At 45.1% G+C, this 22,548-nt stretch overlaps 1 protein-coding gene across 1 annotated transcript; it reads left to right on the forward strand.

The window, feature by feature from the left end:
- Window positions 1-17,469: 17,469 nt before the first annotated feature.
- Window positions 17,470-22,203, forward strand: LOC135570477 (uncharacterized). Its single transcript, XM_065016504.1, has 5 exons — window positions 17,470-17,785; window positions 17,893-18,191; window positions 18,602-21,623; window positions 21,804-21,885; window positions 22,051-22,203. Exons 1-5 carry the CDS (start codon window positions 17,774-17,776, stop codon window positions 22,167-22,169), a joined length of 3,534 nt encoding a protein of 1,177 aa, XP_064872576.1. The 5' UTR covers window positions 17,470-17,773; the 3' UTR covers window positions 22,170-22,203.
- The last annotated feature ends 345 nt before the right edge of the window (window positions 22,204-22,548 follow it).

Raw genomic sequence — 22,548 nt, forward strand, 5'->3', positions numbered from 1 at the left:
ATAAGGTAATTCTGTTTTTATTCTTAATAAATTTGTCAAAATGTTCTACACCTTTTGCTTTGTAATGAGGTGTTCTGTGTAGCTTAATGAGAGGAAAACGTAACAATGTGGAAAAAGTCAAGTGGTCTGAATACTTTCCGGATGCACTGTAAGTTGACTTTTTATAACACATTTCCTGTGATATAACCGTTGGGAAATAATGGGTACTACTACCGTATAATAGGTTAAATCAAAAGATGGAATATGCTGCAATAGATACAAGCCTTTCTCAGTGTTTTAGTCATGAGGGAGAAAAGAAAGCTCTGTTTCCCCCTGCTGGCTGCTGACAGTGGCAGATATATCAGAAGAGAAAACATTTATTTGGGCAGGAGGGCAGAGATTCAGGCCTAAAGCCCCTCAGAATATCCTAGATCACTGGATCAGAGGGCATGTCACACAGTGTCAGAAGAGTCAGACTGTAGAAGGGCTATACACACCACTATAGTTAATGTTGCTATCACTGCTAACATTTAAAAGACCAGTATTGTAATCTCAAATCAAATCAAATTTTATTTGTCACATACACATGGTTACACACATGGTTAGCAGATGTTAATGCGAGTGTAGTGAAATGCTTGTGCTTCTAGTTCCGACAATGCAGTAATAACCAACAAGTAATCTAACTAACAATTCCTAAACTACTGTCTTATACACAGTGTAAGGGGATAAAGAATATGTACATAAGGATATATGAATGAGTGATGGTACAGAGCAGCATAGGCAAGATACAGTAGATGGTATCGAGTACAGTATATACATATGAGATGAGTATGTAAACAAAGTGGCATAGTTAAAGTGGCTAGTGATACATGTATTACATAAGGATGCAGTCGATGATATAGAGTACAGTATATACGTATGCATATGAGATGAATAATGTAGGGTAAGTAACATTATATAAGGTAGCATTGTTTAAAGTGGCTAGTGATATATTTACATCATTTCCCATCAATTCCCATTATTAAAGTGGCTGGAGTTGAGTCAGTGTCAGTGTGTTGGCAGCAGCCACTCAATGTTAGTGGTGGCTGTTTAACAGTCTGATGGCCTTGAGATAGAAGCTGTTTTTCAGTCTCTCGGTCCCAGCTTTGATGCACCTGTACTGACCTCGCCTTCTGGATGATAGCGGGGTGAACAGGCAGTGGCTCGGGTGGTTGATGTCCTTGATTATCTTTATGGCCTTCCTGTAACATCGGGTGGTGTAGGTGTCCTGGAGGGCAGGTAGTTTGCCCCCGGTGATGCGTTGTGCAGACCTCACTACCCTCTGGAGAGCCTTACGGTTGAGGGCGGAGCAGTTGCCGTACCAGGCGGTGATACAGCCCGCCAGGATGCTCTCGATTGTGCATCTGTAGAAGTTTGTGAGTGCTTTTGGTGACAAGCCGAATTTCTTCAGCCTCCTGAGGTTGAAGAGGGGCTGCTGCGCCTTCTTCACGATGCTGTCTGTGTGAGTGGACCAATTCAGTTTGTCTGTGATGTGTATGCCGAGGAACTTAAAACTTGCTACTCTCTCCACTACTGTTCCATCGATGTGGATAGGGGGGTGTTCCCTCTGCTGTTTCCTGAAGTCCACAATCATCTCCTTAGTTTTGTTGACGTTGAGTGTGAGGTTATTTTCCTGACACCACACTCCGAGGGCCCTCACCTCCTCCCTGTAGGCCGTCTCGTCGTTGTTGGTAATCAAGCCTACCACTGTTGTGTCGTCCGCAAACTTGATGATTGAGTTGGAGGCGTGCGTGGCCACACAGTCGTGGGTGAACAGGGAGTACAGGAGAGGGCTCAGAACGCACCCTTGTGGGGCCCCAGTGTTGAGGATCAGCGGGGAGGAGATGTTGTTGCCTACCCTCACCACCTGGGGGCGGCCCGTCAGGAAGTCCAGTACCCAGTTGCACAGGGCAGGGTCGAGACCCAGGGTCTCGAGCTTGATGACGAGCTTGGAGGGTACTATGGTGTTGAATGCCGAGCTGTAGTCGATGAACAGCATTCTCACATAGGTATTCCTCTTGTCCAGATGGGTTAGGGCAGTGTGCAGTGTGGTTGAGATTGCATTGTCTGTGGACCTATTTGGGCGGTAAGCAAATTGGAGTGGGTCTAGGGTGTCAGGTAGGGTGGAGGTGATATGGTCCTTGACTAGTCTCTCAAAGCACTTCATGATGACGGAAGTGAGTGCTACGGGGCGGTAGTCGTTTAGCTCAGTTACCTTAGCTTTCTTGGGAACAGGAACAATGGTGGCCTTCTTGAAGCATGTGGGAACAGCAGACTGGTATAGGGATTGATTGAATATGTCCGTAAACACACCGGCCAGCTGGTCTGCGCATGCTCTGAGGGCGCGGCTGGGGATGCCGTCTGGGCCTGCCGCCTTGCGAGGGTTAACACGTTTAAATGTCTTACTCACCTCGGCTGCAGTGAAGGAGAGACCGCATGTTTTCGTTGCAGGCCGTGTCAGTGGCACTGTATTGTCCTCAAAGCGGGCAAAAAAGTTATTTAGTCTGCCTGGGAGCAAGACATCCTGGTCCGTGACTGGGCTGGATTTCTTCCTGTAGTCCGTGATTGACTGTAGACCCTGCCACATGCCTCTTGTGTCTGAGCCGTTGAATTGAGATTCTACTTTGTCTCTGTACTGACGCTTAGCTTGTTTGATAGCCTTGCGGAGGGAATAGCTGCACTGTTTGTATTCGGTCATGTTACCAGACACCTTGCCCTGATTAAAAGCAGTGGTTCGCGCTTTCAGTTTCACGCGAATGCTGCCATCAATCCACGGTTTCTGGTTAGGGAATGTTTTAATCGTTGCTATGGGAACGACATCTTCAACGCACGTTCTAATGAACTTGCACACCAAATCAGCGTATTCGTCAATGTTGTTATCTGACACAATACGAAACATATCCCAGTCCACGTGATGGAAGCAGTCTTGGAGTGTGGAGTCAGCTTGGTCGGACCAGCGTTGGACAGACCTCAGCGTGGGAGCCTCTTGTTTTAGTTTCTGTTTGTAGGCAGGGATCAACAAAATGGAGTCGTGGTCAGCTTTTCCGAAAGGGGGGCGGGGCAGGGCCTTATATGCGTCGCGGAAGTTAGAGTAACAATGATCCAAGGTTTTTCCACCCCTGCTTGCGCAATCGATATGCTGATAAAATTTAGGGAGTCTTGTTTTCAGATTAGCCTTGTTAAAATCCCCAGCTACAATGAATGCAGCCTCCGTATAAATGGTTTCCAGTTTGCAAAGAGTTAAATAAAGTTAGTTCAGAGCCATCGATGTGTCTGCTTGGGGGGGGATATATACGGCTGTGATTATAATCGAAGAGAATTCTCTTGGTAGATAATGCGGTCTACATTTGATTGTGAGGAATTCTAAATCAGGTGAACAGAAGGATTTGAGTTCCTGTATGTTTCTTTCATCACACCATGTCTCGTTAGCCATAAGGCATACGCCCCCGCCCCTCTTCTTACCAGAAAGGTGTTTGTGCACCGCTTCGGATAGCGTCTCTCCAGTGAGCCATGTTTCCGTGAAGCACCTAAGTTAGAGTCTCTGATGTCCCTCTGGAATGCTACCCTTGCTCGGATTTCATCAACCTTGTTGTCAAGAGACTGGACATTGGCAAGAAGAATGCTAGGGAGTGGTGCACGGTGTGCCCGTCTCCGGAGTCTGACCAGAAGACCGCCTCGTTTCCCTCTTTTTCGGAGTCGTTTTTTTGGGTCGCTGCATGCGATCCATTCCGTTGTCCTGTTTGTAAGGCAGAACACAGGATCCGCGTCGTGAAAAACATATTCTTGGTCGTACTGATGGTGAGTTGACGCTGATCTTATATTCAGTAGTTCTTCTCGACTGTATATAATGAAACCTAAGATGACCTGGGGTACTAATGTAAGTAAAAAAAACAAAAAACTGCATAGTTTCCTAGGAACGCGAAGCGAGGCGGCCATCTCTGTCTGTTAACGGGAGCACATAAGAAGACAAAGGCCAATTTAATGCAATGAATGACGTTTCATAAATTGTCTTAAGTTACTTGGTCTTTAAGGACTGTTTGAAGGGCTTGAACAGGCCTTTGGAGATGGCAGAAAACATCCTGACGAGAAGTGGACGTTTGTGAGGCGTCTCCTGTTGGGAGCTGGCGGGGAGATCCTTTGGCAGTGCAGACATGGCAGCATGTGGCACTATGCTGGGCACTACAGAAGAGAGAGAGAGTTGACATGCACTTTAATTCAGAAATTATGTAATGTATGTTACAACTCAACATAACTGACACTGATAAATGAGAACCAACAGCTTGAGTTTTGGAGAATATAATTACTTTTACATAAGAGATGACTACTGATTGCGTATATAACCTTTGTAAGGTTATTTTGAAATGGCATTTCTTTGTACACCAATATCTCAAACAGACAATGTCCTGTTGTGTGAACTTACGCATGCCATCTTCAGCAGTGGTCTGTACTTGTTCTGATTCAGAGCGGTGGGAATCCTTCTTGTTCCCCTTCTTGAATAGCTAAATATTTAAAGAGAAAAACATGTTTAAAGAAATGTCACAGCTGAACAACCTCATGATGATAACAATCACACCTACCACACCAGCACAACAACATTTATGATTGGTTTTGGAATGAATGGATGGTTTTATATTTTTTTACACGGAATAGCATTGTTTACTCACATTATCTCCCACAACTGTTCATTTAAATACGTTTGCTGTACCTTTAAGTTGCCTGTCAGCCTGACCAGCCTTTGTAGAAAAGATAGTTTCCCGCTGCTAGCCCTCACATCCTCAGCCAGTGGAAGAGCCTTAGGCCCGGTGGTTTTGACTGATGTTCTTGAGGCTGCCCTCAATGCCTCATTACATCTGTGGAGAAGCGCTTCACTCAAAGACTTGACAAGAATCCTATCAAATGAAGAGTCCTGAGTCGACACGGCCTGTTGGAGGATTTTCTCAGAGCCAAACTCCCCCAACAGATTTTTATAGACGGCTCTGTAGACTTTATGAATCCTCAAGTTCTCTGGATAGGCTTGTGTCTCAGAGCAGCCTGACCATGCACAGAAGACCTCCGTAACTTTGGGGATCAGGTCTTGTGACTTGCGTGTGACATCAACTGGGTAATCTTCTGTTGGGATTTGGATTTTTGTTAGAATTCTCATTACTAACATGCTGATGAGTCCGGTGACGTCGTCATCACTGCCCAAGTTATCAGAGGATGGGGTTGGAAGTGGGACATCTTTGACCATGTCTGGGCTGGTTGACATATCGTCCCTGACAATGTTTTGAGCTACACCAGAATGACTGGTGGTATCCACTTCCTCTCCATCAATGTTGGCCTTAAAAATTTGTGCTGCATTGGAGGTCTCGCTTGTTGCCATAATGACGCCAGAAGGAGACAGCCGAGGGGAGGACTTGCCACTCAATAGATTGCCTACATCAGATATAGTGGTTTCAGATGTTTGGAGAGATTTAGTTGGAGAGGATCCTCTACTTTCTGCATCAGAATCAGCAGAGTACATGACCTGGCTTACCATGACTTTGGTAAAGAGACTGACTGTGTAACTAAATACTGATGAAGAAGAAGAGCAGGAAATTCTATCTTCAGACACTCTAGCCAACACCTTGGCCCCCTGAACCAAAGTCATTGAAGTTGAATAGGGCACAAAACTAGGAAGCAGGAGGCACTTAACAGACTCCTCTACAAACAGCTGAACCAGCTTATAAGTTGTGGGCTTCCCCACTTTGTCATTCCTCTTCAGCTTCGAAAGGATGGTATCAGATGCACTCTTTCCAGCCGCCACTGTCAGTCCCAGAGGGGTCAAGTTGCTATCAGAAATGATGCGGTTGACTTGGTGACTGAGATCACGGGAGAGAGCACCAATCCTACCCTGAGATATGAGCTCCTCCAGTCTAGCTATTGCATCTGTTAGATCAGGGTGAGACGTAACCTGCCCTTCTGCCTCTGGATATTCCTTCTTCATGATAGTATCGGCTATGGCAAACATTCTTGTTCTTGCATCACACACCATTGTTTTTGGCTTAGTAGATTCGCTCATGTCAATGACTGAGCATCTTACAATGGGCTGAGCAGGACTCTCAGGTAACTCAGAAGGAATGGGAGTGCCAGGGAGTGCAAATGCCCACTCTGTCTTCTGTGATTTGGCAGTTGAGAATGACAACGAGGAGGAAGACCGCAGTGACTCTTGATAGACCAATTCCTCGCCACATTCGCTGCTTATCTTCTCAATGTTCTCCAGCATAGTTCCAACCACTTTATCTATTTGTGAAAGCTGTCCTGCAGCCACCATTTGGTCAGATTTTGACAGTTCTTTCTGAATGGAAACCAGAATATGGCTGAGGGTCTTTTGGCTTGAGCCTTCGTTGCTTTGGCTTGTCTTTGCAATGAGAAATAATTCCTCATCTTTGCCTTCACATTGTGGTAAATAGTCTTTGCAGTTATCCAGATTTTCTTCTCAGATACTTCCACACCAGTCTGGGGGCTTACAGCTGCAGCATTCGTGGCTTCTGAGGGTTTCTCATCACTCAGTTGAAGCATAGAGTCTGCCTGCCATAGAGTAGTAGGAGACTCTGTGAGCAGGAAAATGCTCTTCATATCATTTGCAATTGATCCAATAATTTCAATAGCAACTTAATCTGTATGCTTTGAGGAAATGGTGGATAATGCTGGCGACATATGAGAATCTGTCTGGATTGAACCGACTTCGCTGGGGAAGAGTGACATATTTGATCAGTATTTTTCTGACTTTGTTGGTTGCCTTCTTCTGAAACACTTCACTCGAAAGCTGCTCAATGACTGAGGCTGGAGTAACACTTACTCCTTCCAATGATGAGGAACTGGAAACGGGCAGGTCTTCTAGGTAAGACATGATACCATCCAAAAAGTCACAGACTTCAAAGGAGTTGTAAGAGGAATTCTCTACAACACTGGACGTTGATTCCAAATCTGCCACCTCGGACCTATACACAGTCACAATCTGAGATAAGACCTCTTTGGTGCAGGGCTCCAGGTTTGGATCACAGAGAACCAGTAAAGGTTGGGACTTCTCACTCTGGCATTTGCGGAGAGCACCACGTCCAGTTGTGTTGACCTCTTGCAGTATGGCCTCACTCTTACTGAGTAGAGGAGAGTTCTGACCATGAGTACAATCTGCTCTGGTCTCAAATGGTTTCTCTTCTACAGAGCCAGATGAATCATGTCCACTAGGAACAGCAGATGAACTGCATTCTGCTATGGGTGATTCACTCCTACTTGCTGAAGATGAGTTCAGGGTTGAACCAGGCAGAACACTGGAGTCAGTGTGCTCCAGAAGTTGTTCCCTTTGGAATGCAGCTCCACCCGTTCTGTGAAATAATTATTTTATCTTTGCTTGGAGCCTGTTGCAGAGTCTACGAGACGTGTGAAAGGGTTTCTGCTTTGGCATACAGTGTCCCACTTGCGGATTTCTCTGGGTGCTTGTTGGCTTATCTAATTCAGCTTGCTTCACAATGCCTTTGACATCTTCAACAAAGCTATCAATTATATTTGGCGCCTCCGAATCCATATTGGTCTGTATGAGCCCAGTGGCCACGGAATGATGGATTGTGTCAGGGTCAGATGCATTCATCAAGCTGGGAGTGGCAATACATGAATGGGAATGTTCAACCAAACCAGAGGTTCCCCTGGGGAACCATCTCACTAGAATCTCGCTCACAGCCTTTGAGGCTTTTGTCTTGAACTTGTCACTTGACAGAATGTCAAGGTTTTTCACCAATTCCTTGCAAAATCTCATGGTCAGAGAGTTGCTCCTGGACACTGCTGATGATACTGTCCTCTGGCATTCCCAGGTGGACTTTCAGTGAGGTCTGGGAACTTTAAAATGAACAAGCAAAGCATGTTAATTGCTGTCTGAAGTTGGAAAATAGATATCTTACTGCTAACAAATTTAACAAGCATTATAATTGAGTATTCTAAATGTAATTTATATGTGTGCATTAGATATTGCAAAACACACCTGTTAGAAAGCTGGAAAATATTTAAATGGAGAAATTATTGTTCATCAGTTTGAGGATTAGGATTAACTGCACAGATACACACATTATGGGGAACATACAGTACCTCTTGGAAGAGGGTGTGCTAGACCTTGGTCGGAGAGCCCTGCCGCCACAGTTACACATCTCCTTCGCCAAATATTTAACTTCCTGAATGAGCTCCAGTCTTTTCTGCTCAAAGGCAGTGAAGGATCTTGCACTGCCGCCCCTCTTGAGTGAGTCAGCGTTGTCATAAAAGCCTGTCACCCCTAGAATGCGGGCCAGGGCCGGCAGCAGGATCTGCAAGGTGGTCTGTGCAATGAAGTTGACAATGGTCTTGCACAATTTTGCAAGCTGTTCCTTTGTCATCTGCATTGCACAAACAAAACAGAACACAGCAGGTTTGGCAATGAAACTCTGATGTAAAGTATTCTAGATTGAACAGAATGCATTTTATCAACATCGTTTTCCTTATCTGTGACTGAATTCAAAGTTGGATGAAGTATGACAGATTAATGAATGTAATAGCAGAATAGAACTATAGTTAAACTAGTCTAATCGTATCCGTTGAAAACCGGTCAGTGAACCGTCCTCAAACACAATGAACTGATGTCAATATGGACATTAACCTTCACGTAAAGATATCAAATACATGACGTCAGATATGCCTAGAGGTATTGTTGACTTGATCAGAATACATATCATAGTGTCACAGTACGTGCTGTTGACAGCCTACCCCGAAATCAAACAGGAACATGGATTTTGTGAAATCTGTTGTGAATGTATAGGAATGTTTTTACAATTGTATAACTGCCTTCATTTTACTATTCTGCGTATTTTTACGTATTCTGCATTGCATCATGGAATGTGATGTGAAATCCCTGGGCCTATGGCTGTTGAAGCTACTCCACAGCACTGCTGCTCCACTGCACTGCCCTTCTCCCCCGATTGCTCAGTTTGGCATGGCGGCCAGCTCTAGGAAGAGTGGGTTAACTACCTTGTTCAGGAGCAGAACGTCATATTTTTACATGGTTAGCTCAGGGATCTGACCTAGCAACCTTTCAGTTACTGGCCCAACGCTCTAACCACAAGGCTACCTGCTGCCCCAAGTCCTGCCAACTCAAAAACTGCACAATAAATGTGTAACCAAGGGGGAACTAGTGCATTTCTCTGAGAAAAGCTGCTTCAGTTTTACCAATCTTCCAAAACACTTGAAATTCTTGTAAAATAATTTGCATTTATTTGATCAAATAGACTTTGAAAGGGTAGACATGCAGAAATTCCTCTTGTCAAAAGTCTTGCTGTTACAAAAGTAGTTCTTCATGCAGCGTAACAGGTTACAGGTTCTTCTTGGTGAAGCGCCTGAATGGCTTCATCATTGCTGAAAAGACCCTGACAATCAAGGATCGTTTTTTGACAGGCTGAGATATGGAGGGAGAAACCTCTCCAACGGGAGCTAGAAACACAAGAGAAATGGATGGGGTAAGAGAGAGTGAGAGAGTGAGAGAGAGACAGAGAGAGGGAGAGATATGCAGTATAGTAACATTGAAAAATAACAGTGCTATGAGTTTGGTAGGCATACCTATGTTTCTAACACACACCTAAACAAAACTACAAGCTATAGCAGAGCTCTAAAACATCCTTACCTATGCAATGTCCGTCAGTAGAGGGAATCTCAGTCTGTTCCTGGACTGAATGGCAGTCCTTTTTGTTTCCTCTCTTGGAACGCTAACAGAAGAAAGGTAAAGAAAATGGTACAGAGAATAAATAAATAAATGGAACACTTCTGAATCCAAGGCAACAATTTAGTGATGAATAAAACATATTTATTTCATGTATTTGTCTTATCATAGCCACATCAATAACATCAGCACCTAACTGGAACAAAAAACAAATGCTAACTCCCTGCTATACCTTGAAGTTGATCCTGAGTTTGGTCATTGAAAAGCAAAGGAAGCTCCTTCTTGCTTTCTGCTCAGCTCCCCTCTCTGAATCAGCCTGGTCTGATGGGTTTATTGCAGCAGAAGCTGGTCTTGACGCCTCCTTGCATCCCTGTACCAGCTGCTGGGTCAAGGACTTTACCAGGACTCTGTCAAATGCAGGGTCCTGGGAGGAAATAGCTGCTTGCAGGGTGTTATAAGAGCCTCTGAACACCCTTTGGATGTTCAGGTTCTGGGAATATGCCTGTGTCCTGGAGAATCTGGATGCAGCACAGAACTCAGACAGGACTTGTCTGATGAGTTGCTGAGATGTTTCTGTCAGATCTGCTGCCTGTTGGTACCAAAGAGGTTCCCTTGCTGGTGAAAGACGGAGTGGAGGATCGAAAAGAGGCTTTAGCACTCGGTGGTCGGCTGCTGCCAGTCATTGGACTGTTACGATTTCTGGGCATGGTAGAATATATTTAGTGCATAATGCGCAGACAGGGGTATGGTGGGGTGCGGGTACAGCGGAGGTAAACCCAGGCACTGGGTTATGATAAGAGAGGTATCTCTGGACATACTGGTTGTAATGGGTGAGGTCACCTCATGTGTGGGAGGTGGTACAAAGGAGGTATCAGAGGTATGAAGAGTGGAACTAGGGGCTCCATTGTAAACCAAAACAATGATAACTAACCTGAACAACAGTATACAAGGCATCTTGACATTTGAGAGAGACATACAGCGAGGCATAAAGTAATCGCAGGTGTTGATTGGGAGAGCTAGCTAAAACATCAGGTGAGACAACAACAGCTAATCAGCTAACACAACAACAGCAGGTAAAATGGCGATGACTAGGCAGAGGGGGTCGGATTAACTACACACAGAGCCTGAGTTCGCGGCTGGGGCCGACAGATAAAAAATAAATAAACAGAATGGAGTACCGTGATTAATGGACAGTCCAGCAGGCATCAGCTATGTAGCCAAGTGATCATAGTGTCCAGAGGGCAGCAGTAGATGGAACAGGGACGCCGCCACTACGCTAGCACGCGGGCGACACAGCGTTTAAAGTTAGTAGCCCTCCGACGGAGGCCGGTTGAAGGCACAGCGGATGGAGTATTCGTTGGCAGACCAGTCGTGGTGGTGCGGCGGGGGGCCGTGTCGACAGAGAATCCAAGCCAGATGGTGAAAGAGGTATTGTAGAATTTAGTTTGCTAGCCGGGAGATGCGTCTGGCTCACGGCTAACTGGTGCTAGCTTCGTGGCAGTGGCTGTTTCAGTATGATATGTTAGATAAAGGAATAACGACAGACACCAATGTCAGGTTCAATAGCCTTGTTTGTGCATTGTACGAATGGCTACAACTGGAGTCCGGGGAACAGTCCGGCTAGTCGATTACCTATCAACTAGACTCCGTAACATCATCCTTTTCAATAGAAAGTACAAACATAAAGGCATAACATTAAATTCTTAACAGTCAGGTCATAACAATAGAAAAAGCATTACATTTCTTTTTTACTTCAGTTGTCATCTTCCTTTTTTAATTTCTATTTAATTATTTAAGAACAAATATAGATTTTTATTAACCGAGGGCAAGTTAACAGTCTCTTGTTTACAGAGTAAGCCTGTCCGGTGGCTTGCACAGCCGACCCACCCGTGAGTAAGTATTGGCTCTGACAGGGGTAGGATTAGGGGCACGAGCTGGAGAGCTTGGTGGGGTAGAAGCCTCACCTTCAGTTGGCCCATGTCTCAATTCTGCACCCCTTACCCTTAGGCCTGGACTGTGATCCAGCTCATCTAGGTGAGTGTATGGCGTGTTCTGGTTTGTCTGCTCTGCTACGCGCAGATCTACCCGATTGCGACGATAGAGGGAGCCACCAACGGGTAAGCATCTCTGGACGTAGTGATTTGGGAATAATGACCTTCTGACCTCTGAACAAGACGCCATTTTGCACGCTGATCTCATCTCGAAAGGTCCAGTATTCTCTCACTGTGAAAGATGTCTCCTCTTTCAGGTATGGCCAACCTGCGAGAGCCATGGACTTCAGTGACTGTAGGCGTTCGTCCTTGTCAGTGTGTTGCCTTATCTGGGCTAGGCGGTGATCTGTGACGTTTAAGTAGTCTGCCTGATTGATCTGTTGAACATCTTGTTGTTCCTGCTGTAGCGAACAGATGGCCTGCCGCTGATAGACAGTCCCTCTGCCTGTACATTGTGTTGTTGCCCTGCTCAGTGTGTCGCTGATGTACATCTCTGGTCCTGGCTTTTAAAAGACATTTAGGCTGTAGTTTTGCAGAGTCAGGTGCATGCTTTAAAGCCTCTTGGGCGCGTTGAGGAGAGGTTTACTGAATATGGCAATGAGTGGTTTGTGGTCAGTTTCAGCGATGACCAGGTCTCGCCCATATAAGTAGTGATGGAATCGCTGGCAGGAGAAGACGATGCTGAGGCACTCTTTCTCAATTTGTGCATAGTTTTGTTCAGTGGGGGTGAGCGCTCTCGAGGCAAACGCAACGGGCTGGCCTTCCTGCATAAGGCAGCATCCAAGTCCCCTTTGGCTGGAGTCGCTCTGGATTGTGACAGGCTTCATGACGTCGTAGTAGCGCAACACTGGCATGGATGAAGCCAGAGATTTCATCTCCTGCACTGCGGCCTCGTGCTTGGGTAGCCAGTGCCATGGTGTGTCTTTGTCCAGCAACTGGCGCAGAGGCTCACAGACTGCTTATAGGTGTGGCATGAACTTTGCAAGATAGTTTGCAAAGCCGATGAGACACTGTACTCCTTTTGCATCAGACGGGTTTGGCATGTCGAGGATCGCTCTGACCTTGTCTGGGTCCGGCTTCAGGCCTTTTGCCGAGAGAATGTGGCCATGGAAGTGGACGTCTTTCACCTTGAACTGCAGCTTCTTCAGGCCAAGGTGAAGCTTAACTGATCGGCAGTTCTGATCAGTGCCAGGAGCTTCACATCGTGGTCGCGTACTGCTTCTTCGTCTGTGTCACCACAGCCTACGATCAGGACATCATCTGCGATGGGTTCCATGCCCTTGAGCCCAGCCAGTAACTCGTGCTGCTTACGTTGGTATATCTCAGGCGCCACCGAGACACCAAACGGGAACTTGAGCCAGCGTTTCCGACCCCAGGGGGTCCAGAAGGTAGTCATGAGGCTGCTTTCTTCATCCAGCTTGCATTGAAGGAATGCATCTCGGGCATCCACCAAGGTGAAAATCCTGGCCTTGGGAAGCTTATAGAGGACATCCTCTAGTGTCGGCATGATGTAGTGGGATCGTTTCAGTGCTTGGTTCAGATGCTTTGGGTCGATGCAGACCTTCAGCTTCTCTGGTTTTTTCACTATGACCATATTGCTGATCCAGTCAGTTGGTTCAGTCACAGATGTCATGTGGCCATCGGCCTCATACTTGTCCAGCTGGGCCTTCACAGCCACTTTCATTGCAGTGGCGTTAGCCACTATAGCCAATCGGTAGCAGCGGTGAACCGGTGCCAAGGTCCAGAGTTTACAGCAAGGATCCGGTGGAGTATTGGGCTCTAGCCGTGTATGAGTGGGGTTCGGTGAACAGCTGAGTAGGCTGGGAGGTGGGCCTCAGGGATAGCTTCGGTACTGGATGCCACAGTGAGTGCAAGCTAGCTGTGAGTTAGCTAGCTGCAGGCTGTGAGCTAGCTGTGAAGATCAGAAGTAGTGGTCCAGGGATTACGGCAGGAATCCGGCGTTGTTGTGGAGAGACAGTCCGATACTGGTAGACTGGCGAGTATTATCCAGGCTAAGAACAGGGCTGGTATCTGTACAGAAGGTAAAAGCTGCAAGCAGTGGCTAACAATGACTAAATAGCTTGTAGCTAATTAGCTGGTTAGCTTCTGGAGGTTCTTGAATGTGTTCTAAAATTAAAATAATTAAAATAATAATAAATATTATAGAATCGAATTCAAATCGAAAAGAGATTGAAAATAAAGTTGAAATATATATATACAAAAAATACGAAAAGTACACGAGACACGAACCCAATGCTGACAACACAATACCCCTTGATCAAATAATTGCATCGCTCTTACAGCTATTCTGTTACTTTGAACAAAGAGTGTTACCCCTTTACTATTAAAGTGTATTGCTCTGTTGGGGGAGTAATCTGTTTATGACTGATAATAGGACGTAACACATGGATGAGGAAAAAACAATCATTTGGATCCTACACAACACATTGTTGTTGTACCTAAATAATTCCACAAGAGGGCGACATATAAACATTTCTTAAAACCAATTAACCTCTACTGCCTTCAGTCCATGACGTCCCGACTAACTAAAAGTCTGCGTCTGCAAAAATGCTCTTATCATAACTCGACATGAAAGTAGCCAAGCCAAAACAGTCAATGACATGCTTTTCGAGATATAAAAGTAGCTATGGTGGAAGAAAAGGTAAGTGAAATATAGGGGAAGGTAGAACATGTTTTACAGTAAGTTTAAAGTTGTTATCACCAATTTAGCTCTGATAGGCCTTTGGCAATCCAAGCTTTTGGGTTCGTACTCAAGGCTACTTGGTTTAGGCCTGGCTATAGCCTGGGGATACAGTCCAATAATATCTCCCTTCTCCTGAAGTGTACACTCTCGTTCGCTTCTTCCTACAACTCTAAAATCATTGGATTGGTGGAGGCATGGGCTAGAGAGGAATATGCTACCAAATAGCACCTTATTCCCTAATGTAGGCCTACTTTTAAGGAATGCACTATAAGGAATAGATCAATCAACTGGCTCACTAAATAGGGTACCGAAATAAATCCACAAGAGGTCGACACGAAATTAGACTAGGTTTATTTCTGTTTTGACCTGCTGAGTCGCCGTGCTTAGTGAACAGATTTCAATGTGGGCCTAGCTGTATCGAAAACGGTTGATGGGGAAATTGTGTAATCTGATCTGATCAATATATTTCCCCCCCAATATTAATGAAGGTCTAACATTCCATGACGTGGTATGTAGTTCTTAATTCGTCAGTGGCTGCAATATTGTCCTCAGTAAACTCAACATGAGTGAAAACAACACAGACAAGGACAAGTTTTTTGAGATATAAAAAATACTGTATGCTATTATGGATGAAGAAAAGGTAGGTTAAATGACACAAAATATTTGGGAATGTAACTAAGGAAAACGTCATTTAACAGTTACAGAACAGCTACAGTAGCCTATCAGAACAGCTGCAGTATCAGAGGCGCAGAGCCTTAATTAACGGGCTACACATAATGGCTGACGACAGCCAGGTAAGGTCAATTTTAGCCTACGTTTAATGAGCTTTACAGTTGTCCTAATTCCATCTTGTTCTAATGGCAAGTCTGCCTTAAGTGCAGAAACTATGGTTGATATTAGAAAATAAGTATGATTGGAAGTTTAGGCAAGTAATTCCAATTGGGGAATTGTTGTGGGATGTTAGCATACCATATTGCGCGTGTAGCATTCGTGCCATGGAGGATTGTGCAGGCCGGCAGGTTGCTACAGGATCCTAGTATCATGTATGTTATAGGGATCAGATCTGGCTGACTTTTTCACCTGAACTGCTCATTGGCTGTCCATAATGAGCCCAGCGAGCAGGATGTGTAGCTGGGCTCTGCAATAATTAGCTCCCAGAGCAATTACAAATAACTATTCTTGTTTTAAAAGCGTCATTACAACTAGCAACATGACAGACAGTCACCTCTAAGCAGGACTCAGTAGAAACGCTATGTGTTGGATTTGTCCATGTCTCGCTAAATTAACCTAGCTACCATAACAGCCGTGGAGAATTTATACTACAGTTTTAAGGGATCTCTCTGAAGGTTTTAGATGATACAGTGGTGCTTCGTCCTCTGGATGAAGAACCATACATCTCGGCTTGGCTTCATTGCATTATTATTTGGGAAACGTTGACATGCCATTTGTGTTGACGGATGGATGAAAATAATGTAATTATAGTATCGTTATACATAGGTTAGCAGAAAAATCCGCATGAGATACCCATAGAACTGAGCCCTGCTCCATTTCAGCACCATGCCGTGGTCTCAGGTGCTGCCCAGACTCGAAACATTTCAGCACCATGGCACGGTCCCCTGACGCCAAGAAACGTGTCAGCTCTATGCAGCGGACAGCTCCATAGTGCTGAAATAGTTCAAGCCCCCTAGAACGTCATTGATTTGAAATTATTCTAGGTGCAAGTGGTTATAATTTATTGCATGTCCTAGTTTTGCAGCTTTGCAACCTCAGAATTATAGCTAATGGATGGCAGCGAGTTACGTTTTTGTGCATGGCGATGAATGAGGATGCTTGATAAACCATAAATTAAACGCAAAAACGTGCACTTACAAATATTTTCGTTTGGCAGAACTTTGACAAGCTATAATCTGTTTTCAAATGACATTGACAGTTCATATAGACATTAGACTTAGGCCTAATTGTGACATCATGTGTGTATGACATCTTTGAAGAATGCCCTGGCTTCAGCCAATCGGAATCGAGTATTCAACAATGCTTTGGCATAATTCAAGGACGTTCATATTCACTTCAGTTGTCTGCCGATGGTTCACTGACGTTTTTTCAAAGGAGCTATTAGTATTTCCTCTAAACAGCCTACAACAATAAGCTACACATCATGTCAGATGACAGCAAGGTATGGTTCATTTAGCCTATTTTGAGTTTAGAGGAGAAATTACTAACAATATAGTAGGTCACTACCAAAGCAATAGGTCTCACTGGTTTGATCCATGGACTGAAATCTGACCACTATTGCCGTTTTGTTTACAATAGGAGCGAATAAGTTGTTTCACAAAGTCACAACCTAGGACTGATATTGACCTCTCATTTATCCACCAGAGCGTGAAATGGGAGGATCCCCCGGATGACCAAAATAAGGTTGTGGGGAATATGAAGGATGAAACAGAGACACATGAGACCAACAAGAACAGGACAGGAGGCAAGGTAAGAAATATGCTGTCCTTTACACATGTTCTGCCTACTTAGGCACAGATCTATGATTAGTTTAGTATCACTAAATCCTAGCCTTAAAGCATTAGGAGGAGACGCTACACTGACCTTAGATCTGCTATGAGACCTATAATCTGTTGTCATGTAGGCTAAACGTAAGTCCAGTGGCCGTGCCAAGAAGACTTCCGTGGAGGAGGACAGCAGCATTGGTGCAGGTCCGAGATTACTTCATGTTGGGTGCAGGTTGTGTTCAAATTCATCAGCACTGATCTGAGAAGATAGTATCTATATAGGTGAAAGCAATATAGTGGAGGCCCGCAGAGAGATGTGCTTTTACCTGTCCAGTGCAATCAAATCACTAAAGGTGAAGGAAATTAGGGATCAAGTTCAGATTCAACTTTAGATTTCTCTTTGCGGTTTCCCAGAGTCTTCTCAGACACCCGGGTGTGGTTTCCGGGAAAGGGGATCTATCATTGAGCAGCTGGAGAAGGAGGCTCAGAGGACTCTAATGCCTTCTCTCAAGATTGGGACATGCTGTGCCCCAATCCTCATCCTTCCTGAGGAGTCTAACTGATGAGCAAGTCCCATGTCTTTTCCAACCTCACATACAACAGCTCTGAATTTATAGTCATAGTGCACCTTCTAACCACAAATGGGATTTTAGACACTACACCTAACATCACTGTAACCACACCCCTAACTCTTCCTGTAAATCAAGAACAAAATGTCTCATGTATTTGCTAATAGCTTAATTAAATACACTTTTATTTTCCCTGACATGGCTATCTAGTGACTCCACTAACTCAACACCAGTGTGCAGGTAAAATATGTTTCCTTTCTTTTCTTTTCTCTAGCCAATGGAGAGTGATTCAGCATGGCATGAAAAATAACGTAAGTCTCTCCACATAAGGTTCTGGTCAAAAGTTGTGCGCTATATAGGGAATGGTGTCATGGAATTACTTGATTGACAAAAACATTCCTCTGTTTGTTGGCCATAGCTCACATTCGAGCAGCTCTCCATGCTGTGTCTGAAGATTGTTAAAGTCGTGACCCAGACAGCCCTCCGCATTCTCCTACCAGCGCTAGCTCGTATCATGGGGGTGAACCTGAGGAGTGGGGCAACCTCCCCAGAATCCCAGTGCTCTGAGGATTCCTTAGGCAGTCTGGATGAGAGAGAGAAAAGGCTGCTGATCAGTGAGATGAACTACTGGACTAAGGAGAGGAGGAGGAATGGCAGTGCAGGGTGCCGCCAAAAATCCACCCGCAGGACCTCATCACCATGCTGTTCGCCTAAGAGGTATGTTCACAGCAATATTTCAACTTAATAATTGCAAGACCTGACCCATACTTATCATAAATTATTAACTTGGAATTCACACCTTGTAGTTTTAAGTTCTGGTCAGAAATGTTGCCACTGAGGGGGTGGGTCCAGGTGAAAGTCATTTTTAACTGGGTAAGCCATAAAGTCATCTATGAATAAATAGATCAGGTACATGCCTTTCAGAATTAATCATATTCTGATGTCATACAAACATAAAAATCAGGCAAAAAATTGTGTCAGTTGGCTTTAGGCTTCTAGAACTACGGTGGTATGAGAAGTAATCCATCATTGCTCTAATTTGGTTTTCAGGCTCACTAATGACCCAGATTAGATACAGTTGGTCACATTTGCATGGCATAAGTGGTGATTGTGTGTTTATCTTCAAGGTCCCAGACCTCATTGCAGAGCTTGCCTGCAACTAGAGAGGCTCCACTCATGGAGGAGCCTCTGAAGGCTCTTTTTGGGGTAACGGAAGAGAGCCTCCTGATATCCCTGGTTGAGGGTCACTCCAACCCCACCTCCTCCAGCTCCTCCGAGTTGAGCTGTGCTATCGTGGGGGAGGTGGTACACCAGCTTAACTCTGGCCTCTCAGTGGCCATTCAGGCCAGCCCGGGGAGTTGCCCCCCTATGGACAGTCAGGACATAGCAGCAGGCAAGGAGGTCATTCGGGTAGCCTCGGTGCAGATCCTGGCCGAGCTACAGAGCCAAACGTCTGAGCCAGAGTGGGTAGGGTTTATCGAGCCCCTCATGGACCCTGTGACCGATGATGTGCTGGATGCCATTGTCGGCACAATGGACAAAATGGCACAGGACTTCAACATCCTATTGGATCTGGCCAAGAAGATGACAATCTTGGGGTCTAAATTTCTGACCAATCTTCAATGTGACCTTGATGTTGAGTGTCCATCTGGGAAAGAAGGGACCACTCACTTTCTCAAAGAGACTGGATCCTCTACCAGTGTGGTGGCCAGAAAGATTCAGACCCTCTCTAGCCCCAACTTTCAGTCTAAAGCCCTGAAGGCGGTGAGCACCATCCTTACAAGGAAAGTCAGCAGCTCTTCTGGCATGGCTCCTTCCTCTAGGCCTTCTAGTGCTGCTCCTAGCCTTACTGAAGCCCCCCTGAATACCAGCTGCACAGCCCTGACATCTGTAACCTCCACTGCCACAGTGATTGTTAAGGCATTTGTGGGAGGCATGGAGACGATAGCATCATTTGAAGGCACATGTGAAGCAGTTGATTGGCCAGTTCCTGTAAATGACCACAAAACAGGATCTTCACAGATGATAACCTTCTCTCTAGCCCGCACACTCTACGGCCGTATACGAGCAAAGCTGAGGGACCTTTTAACTCTATCCGCTCGAGAAGAAGGTGTGGCTAAGGATGCTTCTCTTCAGGAGTCTTCAGACACCCTGGAAAAGGCAACTGTTTCAACTGTTGAGGTCCAGTTACCCAGCACCGAACTTAGTAGAGTTCCCAGTGAGAGCCAACCAATACCAGCTCTCTGTCTCTCCAATCTGGATACCAGTACTCAAGAAGTTCTTAGCAGTGTTTTTTCCATCTACAAGTCAGAGTTATCAAAAGTGGAGAGTAAATCCTTGGCCGTTGTCAGTTCATCTGATGAGTCCCTAGAGGCTTGTTGGTTTGTTGATGGCGTCCTATCAAAGCTCGATGACTATACTATTTCCCAGTCACCCTCACCCAATGAAGACTTGAGCGTGAGTACTCAATATTCTCAACTGAGCTCAGAAGAGAGTGTCAGAATCACAGAGTCCTCTACTAGTCTGATTCAGAGCATTAAGAAGCTCTCTAGCAATGACTTCCAGACTCAGGCAGAAGAGGCAGTGAGTAAAGTGCTGATGAGATCCAGTCATTCCTTTATCACACAGATCAGCCATACTGGTCTTCAGAAAAGTCTGCAGGCTGGCTTATCATCTAGCTCACCATCAGAGATCCATGTCCTTTCAGAATCCATGTCCTCCATGTCCTCTGAGAATACAGCCTCTGGATTAGTGGAAACCTTTGTCAAAGGAATGGCCACTATTTTCCAGAAAAATGAGTCCACTGACACTGTGCTACTGGAAAGAAGTGGGAGAGTTTCGCAGTGCTCCCACGGGGGCTCCCAACTGGATGATACTGAATTGAGTGTTAAAATATCAGACGAGAAGCTTTGGTCAACAGCTAAGACCATCTGCGTCAGTATGAAGAACACACTTAAGGATTTCTTCACAGGGCTGAAGCTATCCGGATCCGAAAGGACAGAAAATGCTTCTTCCAAAGAGACCCTTGGGGAAATCCTGGTTGCTATCCAGAGTGAAATCTCAAACTTAGGGCGAATGAAGGATTCCAGGGAGCTCCTTCATATCAATGATATGGTAGGAACAATGCTGAAGGAGGTCGAGAAAAGTGAGGATGACAGTGAACAAGTCTGCCAAGACATCCCTAGAACCTGTTCATCTTTGTCCACTTCTTTAAATGGTCGTAGTTCCTTGTCCAGCTCTTCAAAGGGTCCTAGGTCAGAGTGTGAGTTAGAGATCAACCTCCCTGGCACTCCCATCCCTGACGAAGTGCCTTTTGATCTGACCTGCCCCATCGTCAGGAGCTCCTGCATCGACACCAGGGTCTCTAAAATGCCAGATATTTCTTCAAGTGACCTAAAGACAAAGATGATGGCACACACAGATGAACCCCTGCTTCGTAACAGTCCAATGACTGACAGCAGTCGACCACCGAGTGCAAAAGCCTCTTTTCGAACCTCCACTCCATCTTTCACCAGCAAGGGAACCTCTTTGGTACCAAAGGGAAATGGGATTGACATTGAAGAGAAGGAGGTGTGCATCCCCAGCAGCTCTGGCCATCTGAGGGAGCTCTTAATCACCCCGGACATCAGCAGTGCCACTGCATTCCCACTGCAGTACTTGATGGACTCCAGCAAAGATGATGGCATCTGTTTTGTCACCATACTGGTGATAAGGTTGCTATCGGAGATCAGACCCTCAGCCCTAGATGGACCCTCCCAACAGGCAGCAGATCTGACAGAAACATGTCAGCAACTCATCAGACAAGTCCTGTCTGAGTTCTGTGCTGCATCACGATTCTCCGGGACACAGGCATATTCCCAGAACCTGAACATCCAAAGGGTGTTCAGAGGTGTACATAAAAACCTCATGGAGGAGTTTGGCTCTTATAACACCCTGCAAGCAGCTCTTTCCTCCCAGGACCCTGCATTTGACAGAGTCCTGGTAAAGTCCTTGACCCAGCAGCTGGTACAGGGATGCAAGGAGGCGTCAAGACCAGCTTCTGCTGCAACAAACCCATCAGACCAGGCTGAGACAGAGAGGGGGGCTGAGCAGAAAGCAAGAAGGAGCTTCCTTTGCTTTTCAATGACCAAACTCAGGATCAACTTCAAGGTATAGCAGGGAGTTAGCATTTGTTTTTTGTTCCAGTTAGGTGCTGATGTTATTCATATGATAAGACAAATACATGAAATAAATATGTTTTATTCATCACTAAATTGTTGCCTTGGATTCAGAAGTGTTCCATTTATTTATTTATTCTCTGTACCATTTTCTTTACCTTTCTTCTGTTAGCGTTCCAAGAGAGGAAACAAAAAGGACTGCCATTCAGTCCAGGAACAGACTGAGATTCCCTCTACTGATGGACATTGCATAGGTAAGGATGTTTTAGAGCTCTGCTAAAGCTTGTAGTTTTGTTTAGGTGTGTGTTAGAAACATAGGTATGCCTACCAAACTCATAGCACTGTTATTTTTCAACGTTACTATACTGCATCTCTCTCTCTCTCGCTCTCTCACTCATCCATTTCTCTTGTGTTTCTAGCTCCCGTTGGAGAGGTTTCTCCCTCCATATCTCAGCCTGTCAAAAAACGATCCTTGATTGTCAGGGTCTTTTCAGCAATGATGAAGCCATTCAGGCGCTTCACCAAGAAGAACCTGTAACCTGTTACGCTGCAGTTAAGAACTACTTTTGTAACAGCAAGACTTTTGACAAGAGGAATTTCTGCATGTCTACCCTTTCAAAGTCTATTTGATCAAATAAATGCCATGATTTTACAAGAATTTCAAGTGTTTTGGAAGATTGGTAAAACTGAAGCAGCTTTTCTCAGAGAAATGCACTAGTTCCCCCTTGGTTACACATTTATTGTGCAGTTTTTGAGTTGGCAGGACTTGGGGCAGCAGGTAGCCTTGTGGTTAGAGCGTTGGAAAGGTTGCCAGTCCTGAGCTAACCATGAAAAAATATGGTTCTGCTCCTGAGGTCAGATCCTAAGCTGAGCTAACTGAACATTGTAAAAATAATACAATGTTAACTTAAGCTGTC

Source organism: Oncorhynchus nerka, unplaced genomic scaffold (assembly GCF_034236695.1).
Source record: "Oncorhynchus nerka isolate Pitt River unplaced genomic scaffold, Oner_Uvic_2.0 unplaced_scaffold_2___fragment_2___debris, whole genome shotgun sequence".
In the NCBI taxonomy this organism is placed as follows: domain Eukaryota; kingdom Metazoa; phylum Chordata; class Actinopteri; order Salmoniformes; family Salmonidae; genus Oncorhynchus; species Oncorhynchus nerka.

What these genes read in the sequence shown, in the direction of transcription:
- LOC135570477 (XM_065016504.1), top strand. An exon ending in AACTCAGGATCAACTTCAAG is followed by an intron (nt 21,624 to 21,803) that starts GTATAGCAGGGA and finishes TTCTTCTGTTAG; the next exon opens with CGTTCCAAGAGAGGAAACAA. An exon ending in TACTGATGGACATTGCATAG is followed by an intron (nt 21,886 to 22,050) that starts GTAAGGATGTTT and finishes TTGTGTTTCTAG; the next exon opens with CTCCCGTTGGAGAGGTTTCT.